The 16692-nt window shown below is 32.8% G+C and overlaps 1 protein-coding gene across 1 annotated transcript in view; it reads right to left on the minus strand.

Annotated features, from left to right (window-relative positions):
- Positions 1-916: 916 nt before the first annotated feature.
- LOC128165839 (nuclear pore complex protein Nup153-like) overlaps positions 917-16692 on the minus strand; it is a 38942-nt gene continuing 23166 nt past the window's right edge. The window contains exons 7-10 of the mRNA XM_052830690.1: positions 15965-16081; positions 13262-13456; positions 7443-7542; positions 917-1021 (exon numbers count right to left, since the gene is read on the minus strand). Of these exons, the coding sequence (XP_052686650.1) occupies positions 7453-7542; positions 13262-13456; positions 15965-16081 (402 nt within the window). The 3' untranslated portion in view covers positions 917-1021; positions 7443-7452. The remainder of the gene's footprint in view (positions 1022-7442; positions 7543-13261; positions 13457-15964; positions 16082-16692) is intronic.

Below are 16692 nucleotides of genomic sequence, written 5' to 3' on the forward strand. Positions count from 1 at the left end.
TAAAAGCTTTCGCTATACCAAATAGTTACACAAAGAGCCACGTTTTGATAAAAGTGTTGACATTTTGTTTTGTTTTGTTTTTATTTTAATTTTGAGAGAATTGTCTATCTTTTTTAGTTTTCTTATTGATAATGTGTTTTAAAAACAAGACTATGCATTTTGGACACATACAATGCGCACAAATTTTCATGAAATACTTTGCTGCGCGTTGAAGAAATGGGGATTGAATATATAACGCTTGTTGCAAAATTCGAGGCAGCAACTGTTTAACTTTTTTCTACTAGACAGACATATTTTCATTTATAGCCGCTTACAAAATTTGAACGCTCTCCGACGCTTTGTCGACATTAAAGCATGAGAGAGAGAGAGAGAGAGAGAGAGAGAGAGAGAGAGAGAGAGAGAGAGAGAGATATTCAGTCTTTACAACACAATATGCATTAAGACACACCAAAAGAGCCCGGCTTTCAGTACTTCAGTACTTTGATTTAAAAGTCTTTATCAATAATGATTTTGTGCATTTCCTTGCCCCCTTTATTTTTAAATCTTGATGTGCATTGTACAACACAATGACCAATTGCTGCATCGAGTGATTTCGATGGCTAGAAACAACAGTGAAACTCACAGAAAACGAATCAAAGTATCTAACGTTATATAGAATGCAGGTTCTATGTTTAAATTATATATGTACAGTAAAACACGGTTATAGCGAACACGCTTATAATGAATTGACGCTTACAGCGAAGGGAATTTCATTCCCCAAGTCTCTATTTCATGTTGTAAACTTGATGGATATAACGAATTACGCTTATAACGAAGTTAAATTGGCCGTCCCTGGGACTTCGTTATAAGCGTGTTTTACTGTACCTGCTATTTAATCTTTGTTCTTTTAAAAGAAAAAATTATTCAAGAGTCAAGATTGTGCTTTGAATTGATTTATTCATTATAAATTACAGTAAAAATAAAATCAATATCATGCAATTGCCACTATATCGTTGTCGAAATTTTAATCTCTTTTCCAGATCTACAAATAAACAGAGAGAGAGAGAGAGATTACAAGAATAATCAAAGACTTGATAACTTATTTTTCATTTCATAATACAGCAATATGAAATTCACATACAGTGAAGTTGCTAATTCCGGGTCACGTCAGACTGTTTCTTTGATATTTTACAAACTATTCTATTTAAAGTTTATACTATAAACGTATATATATAAAAAGTTCATTTTGTGAGTTATTAAGCATTTATTTTGTTTCAAAATAAATTCCCAGAAACAATATTTACAGAGGCATTCGAATCATTTTCTCCATTTTCGGGGTGTCAGTAATGTTGGGTAATCGTCTCAGAACACAATATTTTATTAATTTGCAGCTTTGAAAAAATAATTCCGATTAAAAAATATCTTTACAAATACTGATACTCAAGTAACAGGGGCCAATTTCTAAACGTAAATGACAGTCGTGATTCAGAATGAAATGATCGTCATTAAGTCATCATTGTGACAAAAAGAAAAATCAAAGGCCTGAAGGGCCACAATGGCGTCGAGTTAAAGTTAATTTGAAGAGTAAAAACCTAAATAATTTTTTAAACAAGTGAAAAGCTGTCAATGAGACAGCTAACTGGGTTTTCTTTTTATATGTGAACTGTATCCATAATCCATGTCAACCCATATCCAGTGAAATAAAGTACCTCATATGCAATATTTTGCTAAAAAAAGACTAAGTTCAAAAGCTGGTATTTTTTTCATAAATAATCAGAAATAAAAATCCTAAAAATATTCACACCTCTGATACATGTACAATTAATCTGCAAAAGAACAACTTTTTATCTATAAAACTGTAGGAATAGTTATCCGTACAATGAGGTAACCATATATGCAATATTTTGCTAAAAATTGACTTAACTTCAAAAGCTGGTATTTTTTTCATAAATTATCAGTAACCAAAATACAAGCAATTTTTTTCATAAATTATCAGTAACCAAACTCCTAGCAATAAGCACACCTCTGATATATGTATAACTGATCTGCAAAAGAAAAATTTCCTATCTTGAGAACTGTAGGAGGAGTTATCCGTACAATGAGGGTACCCTATATGCAATATTTTGCCAAAAATGACTAAGTTCAAAAGCTGGTATTTTTTTCATAAATTATCGAAAATCAAAATCCTAACAATATGCATACCTCTGATATATGTGTAATTGATCTGCAAAAGAACAACTTCCTGTTTTGAAAACTGTAGGAGGACTTATCCGTACAATGAGGGTACCCTATATGCAATATTTTGCCAAAAAATGACAAAGTTCAAAAGCTGGTATTTTTTTCATAAATTATCGAAAATCAAAATCCTAGCAATATGCATACCTCTGATATATGTATAACTGATCTGCAAAAGAACAACTTCCTATTTTGAAAACTGTAGGAGGACTTATCCGTACAATGAGGGTACCCTATATGCAATATTTTGCCAAAAAATGACCAAGTTCAAAAGCTGGTATTTTGTTTTCCATAAATTATCAAAAAAAATTTTTCTCAAAAAAAATAGAAAATGTTATTTATCACATAACTAATAAAATTACAATTCATTACAAATTTGCTCACCTAATTCTTAAAAAGTTTTGAATTTCAATTGAAAATTTAAGTTTATAGTAATATCTTAGGAGTTAAAATTTTTTTAGATTTTTTTTCTCTATTTATATGGAAATAAATATTTAAATTATTATTGTGTTTAATTCTATATATTGTATACTGCTGATAACCACTCTGTCTCTTATTATCAATTTCATCTAAAATTCACAAGGATCCAAATGACACGGGCCGAAAAGATCGGGGGTAGATAAAAGAAAGCACCCATTCACGTTGTTTACAAAGTGAAAGTAGTTCACTAGTTGGTTTATGTAGATGTACTTATCGCTCGATTAGGAAGTTTTGTTTCTACAAGATCAAACATTTGTGCATTGTCAATTTTCGATATGGATACAAAATCATCTATTTTGCAGGCTAGTACATTTCATAACCAAATTGAGTATGTAAGCCCAGCTATCGCATGTGTCTCGGTGCTAGTGTATTCATCCGCTGAAACCGAGACATATTGTTTTCAATAAAATGTGAACATTTTTAAAGACGGCAACCATTTCTAATCTGCAAACTTGTTTTGTTGACGTACAGTTCTGCTCGAAATTGAAGTATGTCATCTATTTTTCTTGAAACACATACGAAAACTTTGCACTCATTTGAGTTGTTTGGCTCCTAAAAATGTAACTTCCGGACGTACGATCCCTAGATGGCTTTCGAGCTTCGCTCGACGCCATAATAAACTCGAAGAAAACTAACAGACAAGATTAATACTAGAACTGTCCTAATGGGACTAATACCCCCGCTAGGCTAATTTCAAATGGGACAAATAATTGAATTGAATAATAATTAAGTTTGGAACACATACAAAAAAAAAATTCTAGAAATGTTAAAAAAAAAAAAATAGTTAACAAAGAAAAATTAAAATCAAAATTGTCAGAATTTCACTGTAAATACATATCTATAACAGTAATACATTTACAAATATTTCTTTGATGAGCTTGTTAAATTTAATAAACTCCCAAACATTACCATAATTACCATACTATGTAAAAATATGTAAAAAAGAAAATTTAATATTACAAACAATTTTAAAATTGCCAAAACACTACAATCATATCAGTAATTTTGAATTTCATTTAAATTAATGCCCAATAGGGTCACTTCATCAAATTACTTGACAAATAAATTTAAACAACCTCTAAAAATAGTTTAACTTCTTTATTAATAATTATATTATTTATTTCCTTATAATGATAGACCTTTTGGTTTACATGAAACAGTTTTAAAATAGCCCCAAAACCATCACCCATTTTACAGATTATCAATTTCCCCTAAACACATGCTCCATCTGAACCATGGCTCAGATAATGGCTCCCTTGGGACAAATGAATTCAGCCACACTTGTCTTTGATGTTCTCATTAGCTCCTAAGAATTTATCATTGACAAACAAAAACTTTGCATTGTCAGTTGATAAAATACTTATAAATAATAATTTTTTTTTATTAATTAAGACATAAAGACAAAAAACTCCATCTGGATGTATTTATATAAATATATTTTAGAGTGTTTTCTATTAATTAATTAATAAAATCTGTAAGGATTACCTCCCTTACTTTTCAACATTAGTGTACAGTATATAGAATAAGGAAAATGAAAACTGTCATAAAATCATTAAATCTTGTCTGATCTTAAAAAAAATTGCAGGTGCACATCTTCAGATGGTGTTCAACATGTGTACAAATTTTCAAACTGTTCCATGCAGTAATAAAAAATTCTATAGGGGGGACAAAGTTGCATCTACAGACAGACGGACAGACGGACAGGGTGAAACCAATATACCCCCCTAAACTTCGTTTGCGGGGGTATAAAAATGACACCTGAGCTGGATGTATCATTTTATTCAATTGAATATCTTTTTTCTCTCTTTCACGTTATCGTAAACCCGCAGAAAAATGTGTAGTGACCCGCATTTGGGTAAATTCCTTCAGATTGATAAATTGATTGGTGTAAATTCATTTGAGCAGTTATCATTCTAAATAATATCTGCAATATTTTACATCCATTTACGCCCTCCTACATCGTTTACATCAACCATGCTGCAGTGTAAATAATGAAAGAAGCATGTCAAAGATTTGTGAAAATCTCCATCTCGAATGCGCTTGATTTCTAATTTCGTTTCGGAGGGTCTGTACATGTTAATTTCGAATATCGATATGATCAAAGGCAGAAAGGTCTATAGTTCGTGATCAATGCATTTAATATTTTTTCTGCTTCAATTTAAACAAGGTCTAATGAAACACACACGAGTGACTCGGAATTGGAGACGACCCGGAATTGGCCCCTTCACTGCAATACATTCATAATGATATGAAGTAGTCTGAGGCTAAAGAGCTACATGGAGCATAAATTCTGCATTAAGAAGTATCTGTCCCATAACCAATTTGCGTTGTTTTTCAAGAGACCTAGGGGCCACATTGTTTACCTGAGCAACAATAGCTCAGAAAAGCTTTAGACCATTTTTATAGTATCAAATACAAAATATGTAGACAACTTAGTAGCGTTTATCTCATATATATGTGTATTGTATACTACCCATGTGATAAACCTTTGCTTTATCAACAGGCAATGCTTTATCATTTGATATACTTCTGTTCAGACCTTTTTTGATACAGCCCCTTGTTCAACAGTTTAGCGACCTAGTTTTTGAAGATTTTCCTGCGTAATGAATTTTGTCAAAGATTTAAACTTTAAAAATTGACACGTGTAGTGAATAAAACTGCAAATCATATTAGCTATCAAGGATCCTGATGACACGATAAAAACAGAACGTTTTGGTTGCATTTCTATAAAAAAGAACTGATCAAAGTAATGCCCCCCCCCCCCCAAACTTTTTTCACCATCAGTAAGCATCCTTTACGAAACATTTACAATCATTATAAGTAAACATGTTAGCATGCATTATTTGTAAAATATTTTTCACTTTGAATCATTAGCATTTATTTATAAAACATTAAATGCTCCTAATTTAAATTAATTCAAACTAATGAGTATACGCAACTTTGTGCATGTCAACAACTAGACTATTCAAGTCTGCAGTATTTCCATTTCAGTAATTAAGCTCTAGAAAAAAAATTTAGTGATAACAAATTATTTTAATGTCTATTTGAGCGAAACTTTTCATTAAAACAGCTATATATATATTTCTTCAATATGGCGTACTAAACTGTATAACGCAAGATCACAATAACCGCATAACACATTAAATCAGTGATTAGGCAAAAAATAAAAATCAATTCCTGTCATTCAAGGGGCTGTCTCAAAATCTTTTTAGTTCAAATCAAATCGTACAAGATAAAAAGAACATCAATTGTGCAATTTTATATTTGCTGTATCCAACTCCATGAAATGGTTATATTCCCTCAGCAATCCTTGCAAATATATACACCATTTCCACTTGTGAATATAGCAAATATAAAATCATACAATACAGATACCCTCTATGTGTCTTGTTTATATAGATTTTCAATTTTTCTCCACATTGAGCTCATTTTTAACTTATTGAGAATAAGATTTTTAAAAAGTTTTTATTTATTCCATTGTAAAATTTCCCCAGACCCCCATTGTGGCCCCACTTTACCTCCCCCCCCCCCCCCCCCCCCCCCCCCCCCCCCCCCCCCGGATCATGATGAAAAACAAACTTGAATCTACAATGCCTGAGGACGTTTCCACAAGTTGGAGATTTTTTATTAAATGGATTTTTAAAGAAGAAATTTAAGAAGATTTTTAAATAAGCTTTTCTATTTGACTTGACTAAAGACTTTATCACTCCTCTATGGAGTATAGGCCATTTACAATTCATTTCCACTTTCACTTCTCTATATATTTCTATGTAAAAATTTGACACCCATTGTGGCCCTTCCCTAACCTACCCATGGAGATGATGATTTGAACAAACTTGAATCTACACTACCTGAGGATGCTTCCAGCAAAGTTACAGCTATTCTGACCAAATGGTTTTTTGAGCATATTTATAAAGTTTTCGCTATACATTCCTATGCAAAATTTTGACACCCCTACCCCCACGTGACCCTACCCTACCCCTGGGAATGATGAAGGGGTATAATTAAATGCAAAGAAACACAATTCCACTTAATAGTTTACTACGTACTACTTTTTAAATTATTTTTTAATTATTGGTCTAGTCAACCACATGCTTCTTTGAGCAAAGCTCTGTTGCATATGTAGATAAAGCATTGTATTAAGGTTGAACAAGACTTTCATAACAACTCCGCAGAAAAACACAGCTTCTTTTTACTTTCAATAAATTAACTACATGACCGCCTTCCAAGGGTCTGTAATGAGACAAATACAATGATATATAAACTTACATATGTCAAATTAGCGAAAAATTTGCAGTTTGGAGATAAAAAATGAATATTTCAGTAAGTAACAACAAAAGCCAATGTGGGATTCGATCTCGGAATGTACAGATCACAAGCCCGACACTTTATCCCCTCGCTATTACCGTACATGTGGCCAATGATAAAATCCTTTTAATAAAACAAAACATCATTTCGATCAGAGGTCAGTCATTTTGTGATGATGTGTTTTTCCACCTTAATGAATATTATCATTTAACATTTTTAACCTTATTTCTTAGCATTGTGTTTGTCAACCTTATTGATATTTCCTTAATAGCTAGGTACTGTTATGAGTAGAGTTGCTTCAGTTCATGACAACAGAATATTATCAATCAAAAAGAATGAAATAAAACAATGAAAACATCACGACTTGAAGGAAACAAAATAATCTGTCTACCAAAGCAGAGCATGAAAAAAGGAATGTTTAAAAGAAACTACAAGCTTACCTGAAATTTGTTAGGACCCGAATAAAGTTTTTGTAGCAATGGTTTGATCAGCTGATAAAGACGTATTGTGTACTCCAATAGGATTACTAAAGATGAAATCCTAAAAAATCATAATAAACAGATAAATAATCAATAAATATGCATAAGATATTGGAAATATTGCAAATATCAATTACTGCAAAATAATGAAACATTCATAGAAGGTTTTGCCAATTTTTTTGACGATTGCCAATCCAGACAATTGCGAGAAGGCTGCCGAGCATTAGCTTGACACCTTAAAAAATGTTTCCCCTGGATGTCCTTATGTTTATACATGTAATCAAGTCCCTTTTCTAAAAGGATGATTTTATAGTTATAACACATGTTGTGCATTACAGTTCTAAAAAAAGATCCTACACAACTGTTAATACGTATATATATGATATAAACCTAAATCAAACTCTGAACCCCTTCTAAGGCCCAAGATTTGTCCATGGGCCAGATCGAGTTTAAAACAATTTTATAGAATCAGCAATTTGTCAAAATGCTTTCATATAAGTAACCCATATGTGATAACATTTCAGTTTTTGTCAATAATTACCGTAATCCGGTGAATATAATACGCAGTTGTGTACAATACGCACCCCCCATTTTTGGCCTGAAAATGGTGAAAAAAAGCTTGTTGGGATGTATAATACGCATCAAAAAAAACAAACGGTAATCCTGAGTATCAACAAAGCAGTTATATACTTTTTATGCACGCTCAACTTTATCGCGGGAATACGCTACCGGAAATAAGAAAAACACAATATTTTCTTAGATACGGATTTATTGTAACTAATACATCGCGGTAATATCTTTAATTTATAATCAATGTTTTAAATAGACCTAGTATTAAATATTCTACCGTAAATAAAATCAACTACTTATACAATTGCATGTTTAGTCATTACAATCCCTGACTGTGAAGTGAAAAACGGACGATGTACAGGTATGGAGATAACGGACCTAATTAAATTCTTAAATGACTCCAATCAAAGTGATCAATTAGAGGCCTGGAACATAATAAAATATATGCACAAATAGTTGTGTTGTGTATAGTACACATAGCCTAAGGGGGGTGTCTGAGATACCCAAGGTGTCAAGCGTTAGCGGTGGGGGAGCACTTGTAACTGTTTTAATGGCTTCAATTAACGGAATATGTTATAGAATCATTTATATTCATAATTATTTGCAATAAATTAATTAGCATTATATGAAAATGGTTAAAAATGAGCCAAATGATGTGTAAGCTGTTTTCAAAGATCGGTTACAAATAGCACGTGGCCATCCAAGTCCGCATTCTATTAATAACAGCTGTTATGGCGGCGTACACGGAGATAAAGAATAGGCAGTTCAAATTAATTTTTAAAGGCCATTTTGAAACAGTTTATTTATTAACAGACTTAAAGTATACATTTTCTTTAATTACATGCTATAACAATGATTTTCAAACGGTTAAATAATAATATATAATATGTAATAATGAAGGAATGTTACGATGTATAGAGGGGTATCGGTCCTGTCTGTGAACAGCATAGGTAATACGGCAGTATGATACCCCGTGCTTCACCTAGGAAAAAAATATGTCCAAATCCTATAGGGATGTATAATACGCACCCCTTTCTCACGGTAAAAAATGCTGGGAAAAAAGTGCGTATTATATTCACCGGATTACGGTAAATATTTCTTTTGAACAATTGGATCCCCAATGTGGGCCCACCCTACCTCTCAAGATTTTAACAAATTTTAATCTACACTATCTGAAGTTGCTTCCACTAAAGTTACAGCTTTTCGAAGCAAATGTTTTTTTAGAAGAAGATTTTTAAAAATGGGGATCATGATTTTGACACATTTGAATTTACCCTACCCGAGGATGCTTCTACACAAATTTCACCTTTCCTGGCAGATTGATTTTTGAGAAGAAGATTTTTCAAGATATACTCTATATATTCCTGTAAAAATTTGACTCCCTATTCAGGGATCAAATTAGTCTTTTGGACAAAGTCGCCAAATGGCAACCAACTTTAAATCTAACTTGCCATTTTTAAATTCAGATCGCTAGTAGTAATGTAGCATTAAGATATCTGCATATTTTCTCTCTGACATTAAATATACTGTAGAAAATAATAAAAGAAGTGTATTGTTGAAAAGTTTTTATTTATTGCACGTTTCACGTCTGGCCCCCCCCCCAAAAAAAATAATTTCCATCCATCCAGTCATATTTGTCAAAATGACACATCACACTCATTATTATAATTTTTCTGGCACTAGAAGTTTTCTTTTACATTGATTCTTGGGAGAAAAGTCTACTAGATCTCCAAAATTGTACATTGTTTTGAGTGGATACGTATTCGTACAAAATTATTTCACATTGGCGTAACAAAATAAGTTTACCTTTGTGTTAAGTAAAATTCTCACAAACATTACTAAACACATTTGTCTTGTGCAGTTTGGCATATAAAACTTCGACTGGATAAAGTCTCTTCTTTGTATATATTAATATAGGACCGAAACGTCATGTTGTTTAAATAGTCCGCCATTTTGTTTATATTATGAGAGATTTTTGAGCCCGGTGTAAAATTTCTGAAAACGAACTGGGCGGATCTTTTTGGTCGCTAAATGGCGACTGGCTTCAATTTAAGTCGCAAAACCTGAATTTAAGTCGCATATGCGACCTATTTAGTCGCAACTTCGAGCCCTGCCATTGTGGCCCCACCCTAATCTCTGGGTCACGTTTTTCACAACTTTGAATCTACACTAAGGCCAGCATTTTTTTATTTTTAGGTTTACAAACCCGCCGCTCGGTTTTCTGAGTTTTTAGAAAAAAAGTAAAATTACAAAAAAGATATTTTTTTTCTCCCCGACAGCAAATTTTTCCTAGTAGGAAAAGTGTATCGTCATTGTTATCACAGAGCCATAAAATCTGCTCTTTTTGTGTCATGATAGCCTAAAAATGTCTTGCGCATCTTTTTCTCGTGCTACATTCTTCAGAGAAACTTCTACAAACACTCTGCTGTAAGTTTCATACTTTGAAGTTTTACCGACAGTGTTGACCAGTGGCTAGACGAGATAGTCACACCTCACTGAACATGGCTTCGATAGTTACCTGTGCAGCTGTTTTCAAGTACATCACTGTAAAATGATTCCCTTTCTTTTTGTTTTGAATTGGCATATGTATTCATCGGCTTTTTTGAAAATTTATTTTACAGAGAGAGAGAGAGAGAGAGAGATGTATTAGAGATATTATAATTTTCTGCAGTAACTATTCTCATGAACACATTTTAAAGTGACCTGCCTAGTGAATTAAAAAAAAATCATATTATTGTTTGTGCATTTTCTGTTATTTTCAATTAAAATTTACCATTACATAATTAATCGCATAGTTGTACTTTGTACATGGAAATTCAACAGAATAAAATACATGCACACATATAGTTGCAGTGATTTTATAGAGTCTGTTCACATTCACAATGTTATGTTTGAGTTTTCTCACATATAAACACCCAAACCAATTTTGTAAATAAAATGTGAGAGATCAATGAAGTTGAATATTTTTTAACTGCAGAAAACATGAAAGTAATAAATATTTTGTGTATTAATAATTATACATTAGTATCATACAGGAGAAAACATTATTACTTTATGTACCGGTACATAAAATTTAGGTTTTTTAAAAAAAATGAAATGTTGACATATCCGACAATAGTCTGACTAGTAACTTTGAATCTTGGGCTAGTAACGTTGTGGCCAAATTTTGTAATTGCACACCCCTGACATTGCTATATGTACATGTAATATCAAAGCTGTATGTCCTATATTCTATTGTACTATTTCAGAGATATGTTACACAGATGACATACTTTTCACATGCTTCACTTGATGCAGTTACACACCACTATCATGAAGTTGTCATTCATTATATTAATATTAGAATAAAGATGATGTCATAAAAGTTTTTTTTTCTCCTACAGAACTTTACAATTTTGTGGTTCGTAAACCTAAAAGTAAAAAAAGAGATTTTTATTTTTATTTTTATTTCCTCCTCCTACGGAACTTTATCATTTTGTTGTTTGTAAACCTAAAAATAAAAAAATGCTGGCCTAACTGAGGATGCTTCCACACAAATTTCAGCTTTCCTGGCTGATTAGTTTCTGAGAAGGAGATTTTTAATGATTCATTCTATATATTCCTATGTAGAAATTCGACCCCTCCATTTTGGGCCCACCCTTTACTTCCGGGGATCATGATTTTTTTTGACAACTTTAAATCTACACTACCTGAGGATGCTTCCGCACAAGTTTCAGCTTTCCTGGCTGTTTAGTTCCTGAGAAGGAGATTTTTAAAGATTCACTCTATATGTTCCAAAGTAAAAACTTGACCCCCTCATTGTGGGGCCCACCCTTTACTTCCAGGGATCATGATTTTCACAACTTTGTATCTACACTACCTGAGGAAGCTTCCCACAAGTTTCAGCTTTCCTGGCTGATAAGTTTCTGAGGAGGAGATTTTTAAAGATTCACTCTATATGTTCCCAAGTAAAAATTTGACCCCTTCCCCCTATTGTGGGCTCACCCTAATTCCAAGGATCATGATTTTCACAACTTTGAATCTACACTACCTGAGGATGCTTGCAGACAAGTTTCAGCTTTCCTGGCCAAGTGGTTCTTGAGAAGAAGATTTTAAAAAATTTCTCAAAAAGTTTCAGCCTCTTGAAAAAGGGTATGGTCCTTAATTTTCACAACTTTGAATCCCCTTTGCATAAGAATGCTTTGTGTCAAGTTAAGTTGAAATTGGCCCAATAGTTCTTGAGATGTTGAAAATGTGAAAAGTTTACGGACAGACAGATGGACAGACAGACGGATGGACAGACGTCAGACGAAATGTAATCAGAAAAGCTCACTTGAGCTTTCAGCTCAAGTGAGCTAAAAATTGATGCAATATAACACGATTTTTAAAACCATGTCGCTAATATGGACCTGGTTGTAAACAAATGCATATAAAGTACAATTATCATATTATAGAAAGTAAACTGAAAATAAAATTTAATGAAGTAAAAAAAAAGGTCCACTACTCATACTGCTCAAACCTTTTCAATCACTGTACATTATGAGAACTAAAACCCAAGAGTTTACTGTGTATGACCTTAAATCAAAAAGTGGCACAGAAATCAATATGCTATTTGTAAAGACAGAAACCAATACAGGCCCTATTGGTCAATTCAATTGTAATTGACAATTGATCCTTTTCAACTGTTTTTACAAAATATAACAAGTGAAAAGCTGTCAGTGTGACAGCAAACTGGGTTTTCTTTTATTTGAACTGTATCCATAATCCATGTCAACCCTGAATTGATAAACACTACATACCATTTCCAGAGAAATGGAGTACCCATATGCAATATTTGCCAAAAATGATTAAGTTCAAAAGCTGGTATTTTTTTCATAAATTATCATAAATCAAAATCCTAGCAATATGCACACCTCTGATATATGTACAATTGATCTGCAAAAGTACAACTTCCTATCTTGAAAAGTGTACGAGCAGTTATCCGTACAATGAGGGTATTTTTTTGGTAGACCAATACTCATAGCAGCAATGTTTCTTGTTTAATATTGCATGTTTACAGATCTGACAAAAAACAACAACAAGGGAACAAGTTTCATCAGTTCATGCCCATCATGAATCATATTACCAACTATTCACATACCAGTTTTGGAATCAACATGCGCTGTACAGTAAAAATTAATAGAGGTTTATACAACTGACATTCAAAACTTAACAGGAGTCAGATATATTACCATTTTTGGCAGTCGAAGAAAATCATTTGAAATATCTTTTTTTGCATCAGGTGAGGAAAATGAAAAGCTAATATCCATGGAATTTTTTGGGTCATCATCTAGGTTTCCACCTTTCTCATCAAAAAGCCGAAACCTCATTCTTTCAATATTTTCAGATGGCAGAGTGAATTCTGTCCTCACATCAGATAATTCAACCTAAAATGAAAACTCAGGTCTTAAAAAATAAAATATAATACAGTTTTTTTTAAAATCAATTTTACTTGGTGTTAATAAAAACATACGTAATCAAAGATAAAGAGCTCAACGAGACCTCTATTAAGACCACCTTTATCACATAATATGAAATTATAGGTTAATGATACAATGTATTTATCTAAATATTGTATTGTGTTGTAAGACATAATAACCTATAATATCATAATACAATACTGTATCATATCATATATGTATTTCATATTGTATTGTATGATATATCATTTATCAGTACAAAACTATACAATACAATATCATTTCAAATGATACAATATAATATTGTCATATTGTACAGTATAGGCAATGCGGATCCCATATTTCCCGCACCACATCACAATATAAACACATTGAGGTAATCAGCTAAGTGAGACAGGTATACCGCGTTCCCATTAAGGGGGATTAAATGACAACAGTCATATTCCTAATAGAAACTAATGAAGAATGGAAAATAATTCTAAAACAAAAAATCCATTACACACAGTTGAAAGACTGTGATTTTCTAAAAGAATTTACGGGATTAATCTAAATATTTAATAGTCAATTATGTACATTTATTTGTAATCAACTCTATACTTTGAAATTACAAAACCCAAATATCATAAAATGTTTTTATTTATGCATTGTACCTATGTCGTTTTATAAAGTGTAGGCGGAAGTTCTCTGTTCATTCAGATAATTAAAATTTGACTAATATAAATATTAATATAATTTATAATTAGGCAAAACCTGAGAAGCCCAGGGCAACTGTTCTTGCCGTTGGACAACCCCCAGCTGTAAAACCTGCAGTGCCAGAGCCTGCTGATCCGCCAACGTGTCAGCCTGTTGAAGCCCCCCTCTGCACAAGATGATCCGCCATCCTGTCAACCACGAACGCCATCCACTTCCATTCAGGGAACCACTCCAGTGAGGTTCTATACCTACCACTACTCAGCTGCTGAGGACGGCGCCAGAAGTTCTGCAACTGGCTTTAATGAGGGAAATGGTGGAAATGCGTAAAGCCATCGACACTGCCAACCGCCACATTACATTGTATGAGGCCGCACAGAAGACTGCTTTTGAGTACAAATGTCTTAATCGACATCGCCAGGAACATCCGAAGCAAGAGCCAAGATCATATTGCTCCGTAAAGAATGTTTTTGCTGTGTATGTCTAACAAAATAAATAAATATAAATAACTAACACCAATTATAGCAAGAAGCAGTTAAATTCAGGTTTATTACATCATTCCTGTTTTCCACACCTTTTGTCCCAATGACCCAATTTTGTTTTCCAAACGCCTTTAATGATATGAGCATGACTATCGCATACTGACAAAACACGTTATGATTCAATGTGCTTTAAAGCAAGAAGAATCCCATATATGCATGATAGTTTTATCATTTGAAGGAAAAATTGATTTGTGTTTCCCTACACCTGTTCATTTTACCATCTACGACATACTGTAAATTCCTAATTAACTGCGAGGAATTATTATCCGCGTAAAATCGCAAGAAGCCCGTCTCACGAATTTTGAAACCTCGCTGTATCGCGGGAAGAATAAAAATACTGCGACGGTCGGGATCCGCATTGCCTGTACTGTTTAATAATATGATAATGTATCATGTACAATATCATATCATACAACATTTCATTTCATATGTGTGGTGTAGTCTTCTGAACAGTGTATCCATTTAATTTAGTGTTTGAGCTCTAAAAAATTATTTAGAGATATAAAATTATTTCAGTAAAACCTTACATTAATTATCTCTGTAATGATGTACTAAATTCTATTGCGCAAGGTCACAATAACTGCATAACACAAAGTTGCATCAATGAATAATCTTTGAAAACAAGAGATGTTTCCCTTGGAACCAACTGCGAAGAAAATGAACGGAAACTACATGTAATTGAAATTTTTCTAAGTCCAAGGCATATAACTCTGTCAAAAAATGCTTGAACGCACCTAAAATCAACTTGACCTAGATATTATGATAAAGCTGTAAACCGAAACTGCAAATAATTGGAATTTCTCTATGTCCAAAATCGAACTTGACCTAGATATTATTATGATAAACCTGTATACCAAATTTCAATTCAATATGTGTATCAAAAATTGCAAAATCATATCGTTTTATGTAATGTTTTACAATATCATATCATATGATGCAAATATGATATATCAATAATCACATCTATCAAGCAAGTTTGAGTGAGGACAAGGATTTCTAAGCATCCTTTGTGATGGAGATCAGTCTATGTATCTGAAGCTAGCCTAATGTTTCAAACACAATGTTACATTAACCACAAAAGTTGGTCAGGAGGTCTAAAGGTCAATGCCGACACCAAGGGGGATAGCGTAAGCTTCCCCTGGCTTTGTTTTGGTGAGCTAAAAATAAATATAAATGAAAAGAACACTGCGCTGAATATTATGAAATTTTGAAATTAAAAATTAAATCTGAATTCAATACTTACATGCATTGGTGTTGATATTTTTTGCAGTGTTTCCAGGATTCTTTTAGCAGAGGTTGTTGAGGAACGATTTCTTGCCTTTGCCTTAATCTTTTGCCGTACTACATAGGGTACACGGTTCTGTGCAAACAAATTGAGAATCAAGACAGAATAGTTTCCGCACATACATGTATAATACATGTAAAAATAAGGAGTCATTAAAAATAAATATCTTAAATTAGTATGTGTACTATTGGTCTTGCTTTTAAACTCTCTGAAACTGTATCACACATATATATGCATGGGCTGCTGCATTTAAAAGAGCTTACATTTTCTTTTGTTAAGAGATACAGAAAATGTTTAGGCCATTCCAAGTTTCTTCTATGTTTAGCGTCCCTGAACTTATTGGTTTTGAAGCACTATGTTCACAGTCAGACAATTTTCCGTGAACATTAGGCCATCGTGAATATTGAGCTGTGCATTCAACATCTCTGTGTAGGCCACCATTACAGATGCATGTGTGCTTGAGCGGGGCCTACGTTACCACTTGTTTATCGTAATCATAGTATATTCAAAATTCCTAAAAAATAGCACACATGAGTATTATGTTAATTTAATAGAATTATTATCATAATTAAACATATACATTGCTGAAATTTCAGTAGGTAGATAAATGACGTAAATGAAACAATAGACGTTACATTTCACCAAACCATGTCATTTTGCCCAGCAAACAAGCAGTACCGCAGTTA

This window comes from Crassostrea angulata, chromosome 10, assembly GCF_025612915.1.
Source record: "Crassostrea angulata isolate pt1a10 chromosome 10, ASM2561291v2, whole genome shotgun sequence".
Classification (NCBI taxonomy): Eukaryota; Metazoa; Mollusca; class Bivalvia; order Ostreida; family Ostreidae; genus Magallana; species Magallana angulata.